The 8,532-nt window shown below is 52.3% G+C and overlaps 1 protein-coding gene across 1 annotated transcript in view; it reads left to right on the top strand.

Annotated features, from left to right (window-relative positions):
- The window catches only part of spns2 (SPNS lysolipid transporter 2, sphingosine-1-phosphate), a 42,095-nt gene that overhangs the window by 21,989 nt on the left and 11,574 nt on the right, over positions 1-8,532 (top strand). The window contains exons 5-12 of the mRNA XM_057053950.1: positions 355-421; positions 1,932-2,074; positions 2,625-2,777; positions 2,872-3,061; positions 4,341-4,406; positions 4,713-4,811; positions 6,806-6,969; positions 8,347-8,395. Of these exons, the coding sequence (XP_056909930.1) occupies positions 355-421; positions 1,932-2,074; positions 2,625-2,777; positions 2,872-3,061; positions 4,341-4,406; positions 4,713-4,811; positions 6,806-6,969; positions 8,347-8,389 (925 nt within the window). The 3' untranslated portion in view covers positions 8,390-8,395. The remainder of the gene's footprint in view (positions 1-354; positions 422-1,931; positions 2,075-2,624; positions 2,778-2,871; positions 3,062-4,340; positions 4,407-4,712; positions 4,812-6,805; positions 6,970-8,346; positions 8,396-8,532) is intronic.

Raw genomic sequence — 8,532 nt, forward strand, 5'->3', positions numbered from 1 at the left:
TACCGTGAATGCTGATCCCTCAACAGTGGCTTATCTCAGCATTGGAGCAGTCTGATCTGATCTGATCTGATCTGATTGATCTGATCTGATCTGATCTGATCTGATCTGATCTGATCTGATCTGATCTGATCTTGACTTCAGATGGATCAGCAAAACACGCCGACATTTCATGAATCAATTCATAAATCACCCACCCACCAACCAGCTGAGCTCATTAGCCCAACAGAACCACAGTCCAAACACTCAACACAGCCTTAATGACACGACCCCCAGTGTGTGTGTGTGTGTGTGTGTGTGCCTGGTGGTCCCGGTGGATGTGTGTGTTGTTGCTGACATGACTCTCTCTCCCTGCAGTGGGCTGGGTTACATCCTGGGCTCAAGCGCCAAGGTGGCTGCAGGTGACTGGCACTGGGCGTTGAGGGTAAGATCATCATCATCTTCTTCATCGTTCCTACATGAACACACGCTTGAACACAGAGAGCCTCCTGCAGGACATGTTGGGGAGGCCTGAGGCCCGGTCTGGACTCAGAGGGTTCTCAGGGGGTTCTCAGGGGGTTCTCAGGGGGTTCTCAGAGGGTTCTCAGAGGGTTCTCAGGGGGTTCTTAGAGGGTTCTCAGGGGGTTCTTAGAGGGTTCTCAGGGGGTTCTCAGGGGCCCTGCAGCCCTTTAGACTGTGATAACGTAGTGACGTGACCCAGCAGAGCACGAAAGGTCAGAGCAGCAGGCCAGGCCTCCAGCTCATGATTGTAAAACTTTTAACATCAAACTTGAGTGTAAAACATGATTAGTCAGGCAGCTACAACAGGGACAACCAGCAGTGGAGCCAGAGGCGGAGCCAGCAGGATCAAAGGCTGCCGTCCCCGGAGACGTGATAAGTTATCATCGCTCCACTCATCTGTCCTGTCTTCAGTGTCTGATCCAGAAAGACAATGTAGCAGTTGTGCCAAGATTCATTTTCACTGATAAAGAACAAGGAACAGCCAGAGAGGCTGTTAAAGAATAAATAAGTAACACAACACTGATAAAGAGGACAGCACAAAGAGGAGAGATAAGAGGACACAGGCTGGGACTCATGATAGGACACAGGTGTAGCACATGAAGACACTCTCAATGCAGGCAAACCAGGAACGAAGGGAAAATGAATGTTTTAACTAATAGGCTGGATCCATAAAGAAGGAGTGTGTACGTTAACACAACCAGCTCCAGCAGCAGCGAGCCGGTGCTCCGTTTGGATAAAACTCTGAATGAAAGCTTTGTCCTGCCTATTTATGGCAGCTACACAGTCGGCACACAGTTACCGCGCAGACACCAGCCCTAAATCAGGCGCACAAATGACGGTTGTCTTTTTTAGTGCGACAACAACGAGCAGCGCTGACAAAGCCTGGAAGGTGACCTGCCTATACGGCATTCCAGGAGCAGGGTCCACCAGGACCGGAGACCTCGGGGTCAGCTTTAAAACACCATTATCACCCCCACCACTCCTATTGGGTGTCCGACATTCAGCGTCCTCTCAGCACCTCCCCGTGGTTCCTGGCTCTGAGGAAACAGGAGGTTTTCATGACACGGAGCGGGTCAGGCTGCTCCCGACATTATGACAAACATATTCATCACCGGCGTGGCACGCAGAGGAAAACAATTGCCACACATGAAACAGCTTCCGGCCGTGGCGTTGCGCTAAAGCCAAAGAACGCCACGGCTCATCCGCTTGTTTTTGCCCAAAACGCTCCCACGAACTTCCTGCTGTTTATGATAAGAGGGAGCCGGCTGGATCCATCGAAACCAGGAAAGAGCCGTTGAGTCAGGGAATCCTTACAAGAGCTGAGAGCACCACTTCCACCTAGACTCATCTGGACTGTAGAACACCCCCCAGTAGACCTGTTGTCCCACTGCATCCATTAGTGAGGGTCTCACCAGTGTTTGTGTCGCCTGTAGGTGTCTCCGGTTTTAGGGATCACTGCAGGAACGCTGATCCTGGTCTTTGTGCCTGAGCCAAAGAGAGGAAGCGCCGACCAGGTTGGAGGACGCATCAAGAGCCGCACTTCCTGGTTCTGTGACATGAAGGCACTGGCCAAGAAGTAAGACCTCCCGCCATCGAGCTTCAGAGAATCCGTCTTGTTTCTATGCGGGGGCATCACAAAGCTCAGCCTACATTTAGCTTGGATGACGTTAAAGTTTCCTTTTTAGTGTAGCCATTAATTAGAGGCATGGAAATGTCAACACAGGCCGCACCGGGCTACTATCGACGACACTGTCGGTCCTGTTTTCATACGACCTGTGGGTCACCTTTCTTTAAAAGAAACCCTTTGAACTCCATATAGTTGCTCCACCACTGTGGCTTTCTGGGCAGGACTTTACGAGGGCAGCCACATATTTATCTCTTTGACATTTAGCTGTGCTCAGTTTCCATCAGCCACCACCTTGACGGACACTGAAAGCATTAAATGGCATTATTTTTCCATAAAGGTGTTAGTGTTTGCTCATATATCTCATCTTAGCTGGCGTGTCCAGTCCTGGCAGAAGGTCTCTCAGGTCTGGTCCTCTCACAGAAGGCTGAAGTTCATCAATTCGCCTCTTTAGAAGTCGGGATAATGACAGCTCTGTTTTTGTAAAAACCTGTTCCGTCAGCCGCAGCTACGTGTTCTCCTCGCTGGCGTCGGCGGCGGTGTCTTTTGCCACGGGTGCGTTTGGTATGTGGATTCCTCTGTACCTGACCAGAGCTCAGATGGTCCAAAAGACTGCAGAGGCCTGCACCAAGGAGATCTGCAGCAGCACGGACAGGTGAGCCGACGCTAGCCGACGCTAGCCAGGGCTGCTGGCTGTGTTCATGTCTTTAGATGGTTCCTCTCAAAGCTCAGGCTCCACTCTTTCCCAGCCTCATCTTCGGCGGCATCACCTGCGTGACGGGTCTTCTGGGCGTGGTCATAGGGGCCGCCACCACGCGTCTGTGCCGCCAGAAGACAGAGCGCGCCGACCCGCTGGTGTGTGCCGTCAGCATGCTCGGATCGGCCATCTTCATCTGCCTCATCTTCGTGGTGGCCAAGAAGAGCATCGTAGGAGCTTACGTAAGAGTCCCTTTGGTGTCAGGGATGGTGGCGGTGTGGAGTCAAACGGAAATGGGAGGGATGGAATGACCCCGAGACGCCTTCTACAGATTTAACAATTAAAAAGGAAGCGTGTAGAGCAGTAAGACGAGGGTGGACGGTGTGGTTCCCTCAGGTTAATGTTGAAGGATGAGATCCAGGCCAGAGGGCTGAGGTGTTGTTCTCCTGCTCTGCTTTAATTACAGGCTACCCTGAGACGGCCTCGGGAGCTGCTGCAGCTAGCTGCTGCTCACATCCCATCTGGGCCGTCTTTGGAAAAATACTTTAGTGTGGCTAATGGTCCTGTGAACAGGAAAGGGTGAGACGCAATAACCTCTGCAGGCCCTCCGACCCGCTGAGCAGGCCGCGCTCCGACGGCCCGCTCTTATCGCGGACAAAGAAACCACCTTCCTCAGGCCAGCGGGGCCAGCAAAACTGGAAAAGGCGGAAAATAGTTCCCATCCACGGTCACTTCCTGACCTTGGGAACGCCTGGCCTCCGACTCTACTGGGCCTAAAGAGGATTTTAGCCATCAATCGTCCCGGTCAGATTTGAAGCCAAATAGTGGAATAGTTGTTTACGCGAAAGGGTCAAAGCATGGATGGCGTCAACGGTCCGGGCCATACGTGCGTGAGCTGGCCTCGTCCGCCGCTTTCCTGAGCGGGTTTGAGTGGTGCGGCGCCGTCGCTGGCGCGCGTCTCCTGTTTCGGGGTGAAGTGCTGACAGACGAGCCACATTAGACGCTGTTGTCATCGGTGTCGCTCCGTCCGCCCCGCTGACCCCGTGCAGCTGTTGTCTCCTCAACGTGTAAATAATCCGTGTCCTGCTTAGAAACGGTGTCTGTTGGCGTGTACGGGGCAGAGCGCGCGGCATTCCGACGGCGGGGTTATTCCCCAGCAGGAAACAACTGCGCCAGCACCGGCACAAGGTTGCCCCTAGCAACCAGGTCATTCCAGCCCTTGTGTCAGAAGAAGCCTGGCTCAGAACCTGGGTTCTGATTCGCTGCGGCGGCGTCTAAAGTTAGGATGCGGCGTTCCACATTGCGTGTGTTGAGAAGAATAGTTAACCCTTATCAGGCTGCTGTTTTGGAGCTAAACGCTCGGCCCAATGGGACCAAAATGAAGGCCTGTGATTCCACGTATAATTGGGCCACAGCATAATGACATGTTTTTAAACCGCAGCCACCGGAGCGCCGCGTTTTCCCACACGCAGGAGAAATATCTGACTTTTCTCCGTCACATTTCTTTCTCCTCTCATTTAGGTTTGCATCTTCATAGGAGAGACGCTGCTCTTCCTGAACTGGGCCATAACGGCGGATATTTTAATGGTACGTACCACAGCCTATATTTATCCGCTAGGTCACTGGAAATTCCTGCAGCCAAATATACTGGAACCGCCGTCGGGGCTGTGGGCGCGCGGCTCGCCTGCCGTTGTGGGAGCAGTTTGGGTGTGGCTGATAACTAACATCGATTCATAGTGTGAACCGGCGGAGGGGGATTCCTTCCTCTGACGTGGACCAGTATGATCCAGTGTGACTGGGATGGGAGGATGGAGCCAGAACATCGCTGCCGTTCTCTCAGAACTAGCAGCCTGACACGTCAGGGTCATTAACCTTCAACCGTCTCCTCCGCAGTTCGTGGTGATCCCCACGCGGAGAGCGACGGCGGTGGCCTTTCAGAGCTTCACCTCTCATCTCCTGGGCGACGCAGGGAGCCCCTACCTGATCGGCCTGGTAAGCAGCTCACGCGGCCCCGACACGCCTTCTTGTCATGAACGAAGAGGCTAACGCGACGCACGCCAACGGTTGTTGCTCTAATTGGTTCTTTAAGTGCCTCACTCGTGCAGGATGACCACAGCTGCTGGTTTGGCTCTTACCTTAAGTGGGCCACGTGCAACGTGCTCTTAGCACACGTCTCCGGAGGGGCTGATGAGCACATTTGTGATTTCACCACTGCTCTTCAGGCTGTCACCTCTTACCAGTAAATCTCTCCGGGAGGCAGCAGGAGTTGCGTTTGATTGGTTAGGAGACGGACCGGGGGGGGGTAGGGGGGTCTCCCTGGGCATTTCAAGGTCACTGCCACAACCCCCAACACACACACACACACACTCCTTCCAAAGTGGACGCAGTCATCCAAAGAACAGCATCAATGAGGCCAGTGTGCAAACACTGCTCACTATTCAATGGAGTGTGAAACACGATCCACCTCAGATGGTCCGAATTCTTTTCATTCCACACAGAGGACCATTTCTGCCGTTTCTCCATCGGTAGATTTAACTCCAGGTCTCTTTGATGCACTGCGCCCACAGACATGGTGGTAAATTTGAACCTTTGGGCTCTTCCTGGTGCAGCAATGTCAAATCAAGTCCTGTAAATTGTCATTTAAATACTTGTGTTGACTGTGGACACAGCACGAGTGTTGATGCTACATTTCTTTGGTTTGTAACCCGGGTCATCGGAAGAAAGGCCAAGTCTTTGACTATCAAATCAAACTGAAGCTAATAAGGTGGTACTGCGGCTGGAGGCGGGAGCAGCCGTCTGTCTGTCTGTCTGTCTGTCTGTCTGTCTGTCTGTCTGTCTGTCTGTCTGTCTGTCTGTCTGTCTGTCCGGCTGCATTGAAACACTCTTTTATCTCCTTTTTCATGCACGCGATCACCGCCGGACTCTTGACGTTCTCTGACTGACAGCCTGGAACAGTCCACCAGGCCCAACCAGAGCAGCGTCAGAATGCTGAGCGTTTCTGAGTTGAGGTTTAGCGCTCCGGTGTGACGGCTCCATGACGCACGCTGAGCGCGGGCAAAGTGGCCCAAACACCCTGGCACGAATTCCCTCACAAGTTCAGAAACCCGATTTAAAAATAGCGCAGAGGGAAAATGACATAGGTGATTATTGTTGTGCAACCACGGGGGCTGTTGACCTTCGATCGCTCCCCGCCACAGCGGTGCATCAGAAACCGTCCTGCCCTTGAGCCAGGATCCTCCTCCACCTTGGCTGGTGCCCCACTACCATCCTCTGACATGCGTAATGGACTCCCCCCCCTCAATGTATGGAGAGGATCAAACCGGAGGCCCCTCCCCACATGAGGACTCCTCTCCTACATTAACACCAAACTGCCCATAAAACGTTGAAATAAAAGACACAACCATAGATAAGAGGCATGTTCTTCCCCGCAAGATTAAAATGAGCAGGACCCCCCCCCCCGCCCCAAGTGGGTGGTGAGGGAATGTCAGCAGCGGCTCTCAGCCATCTTGGGAGAAATGCATCTCACTGGGTAATTAGCCGAGCTAATTAGCCGAGCTGCTTTTAGGTGAGCCTTTCTGACCGAGATGCACGGTCTGACGGTCCGTTTGCTAGCCCACCTTCCTCTGGATGCGCACACGTGTAGGAATACTGTATTCCCACTGTCAGCAGCTCGGCCTCCTTCTGCTGACACTCACACGTAATCAATGGGCTCCTGCCAGAGCACCCAGCCCCCTCTCAGCCCCCGCGGATCCACGCAATCTGCTGAAAGCTAGCGTCAGCATCCTCCACCGCATCATGAGCCGCTGTAGGTGCTGCCTCATGGCACCAATGGTCGTTTTACACCCACAGACGCCAGCTGCTGTTCTCCTCAGCTCCACGTGCACACACGCAGTGTTAGTGGGGGCCTGAAATCCCTCCTGCTTCTGTGGGGAAGCTCCATCACAGGATTTTCTCAGTTTGTTGATGTGTTTTTGTGTCCGATATAGATCTCAGACGGCCTTCAGGAGAACTACACGACATCAACGCTGTGGCGCTTCCTCAGTTTGGGCTATGCCCTGATGCTCTGCCCCTTCATCATCGTCCTGGGGGGCATGTTTTTCCTGGTCACGGCCCTTTTCTTCCTGGATGACCGAGAGAAGGCCGAGAAACAGTAAGTGACTCAAACGCGGTGGGAATAACTCCTCGTTATTCCACCCAGCCTTTAGGAATATGAAATATTAAAGAGAAGTGTTTCAACTTTGAAGACTCGGGTCAAAACACAGTTCTGGGCTGCTAAAGATGGCTCTGCCCACCCACCAGCTAGGTCTGATAGCGGTCGTGCTATTTATCAGCTAAACACCAAACGGGCACCCCGATGGCACTGCTAATGGCCTTAAAAGGCTAAAACAAACACATTCCCTCATGGCTATGTTGTGCAACTATCACAGCAACACACTCCTCTGGTGCCCTCAAAATGACTTCCTTCCTGCTGAAGATGAGGGACATTTTTAGACAGGATGGCAGTCGGATGTCTGTCCGTCTGTCCGTCTGTCCGTCTGCAGCTGCCTTCTCCACACCCAGAGCAGTTGGTCAGCACTCTTTCCCATGACAGAACCTCCCCAAGGAGAGATATGAGAGATTTTAACTACCACCTCCTCACGAACTGCAGCAGTGTCTGCAGGGGTGGAGTGGAACGTACCACCCAATGAGTGAAAAATCAATAAATACACAATATCTAAACTAAACTCACAAGCTCGTGCCGAGATTGGATGCTAGCTCATGACATCAGAAATAACCACTGAATGTCAAGATAACCACTGAATTTGTCAGTGGTTTTTGTTGTGATTCTGTCAACGTGGTAGAAAAAATAACGTCCATTTTAACCTGTTCAGGCCCGACACCCCCCTCAGACCCTTTTAGCTTAATGCTATCAGTGTTTCAGGGTTTACCCATCATTGTGCAGCATGCACCGAGGTACGGACGGGACGTCGCTAATGCAGATTCATACAGCAATCATGGGTTGTGCAGATGTGCATTAAGATGCCAGGAAAGAGAAAAGCTGGAACTTTCATCAGGAGCGCTTACGTAACACTCGCTAACAGCACCTCAGGGATCGGGACAGATGACAACATCCACAACTTTGCACAACACGGGTTGTTCCATGACAGCGTGTGCTTAGAGGCTCCATTCACGCTATAAAGCCCCCGATTTATGAATTCCCTCTGACTACAGAGGGCCTGGCTGCTGCCTGCCCCCCCTTTGTGCCGTGTCCTCAGATACACAGTGCTATTTATAAGAAGCACAGAGCCAAATGTGTTACTCGCTGGAGCGCTCCTTTCTATTTCCATCCATAAAGTGTTCCTTCGTATTTCTAGGTTGTTTGCTATTTTTAGCTGCCGTGCTGTCGTTTATAGCCGCGGTTTGATTTGTGCCCCCGACGAGCCTGACACCAAGTCGCCGTTTGTGCTCGGTTAGCTGCGAGATGCTAGTTTATCCTGACAAGAGATGGCAGCTTTGCTTTTGCCTAAACCTCCCCCTCCTTCCTCAGGTTGAACCAGCTGACACGGCCACCGTCCTCAGTCAAGGTATGACCAGGTAAATTCCCTTTTCTCTTTTATTTTCCCCCCTTTTGCATGATCCCTGACACAGAAAGGTGGACATTTTCTTGCCCTGCTTATTTAGGATGCATAAAGATGTGACGGCCAGATTAGTCCGGACTTTGAGCCAAGGTTGT

Source organism: Takifugu flavidus, chromosome 14 (assembly GCF_003711565.1).
Source record: "Takifugu flavidus isolate HTHZ2018 chromosome 14, ASM371156v2, whole genome shotgun sequence".
Taxonomy (NCBI): Eukaryota; Metazoa; Chordata; class Actinopteri; order Tetraodontiformes; family Tetraodontidae; genus Takifugu; species Takifugu flavidus.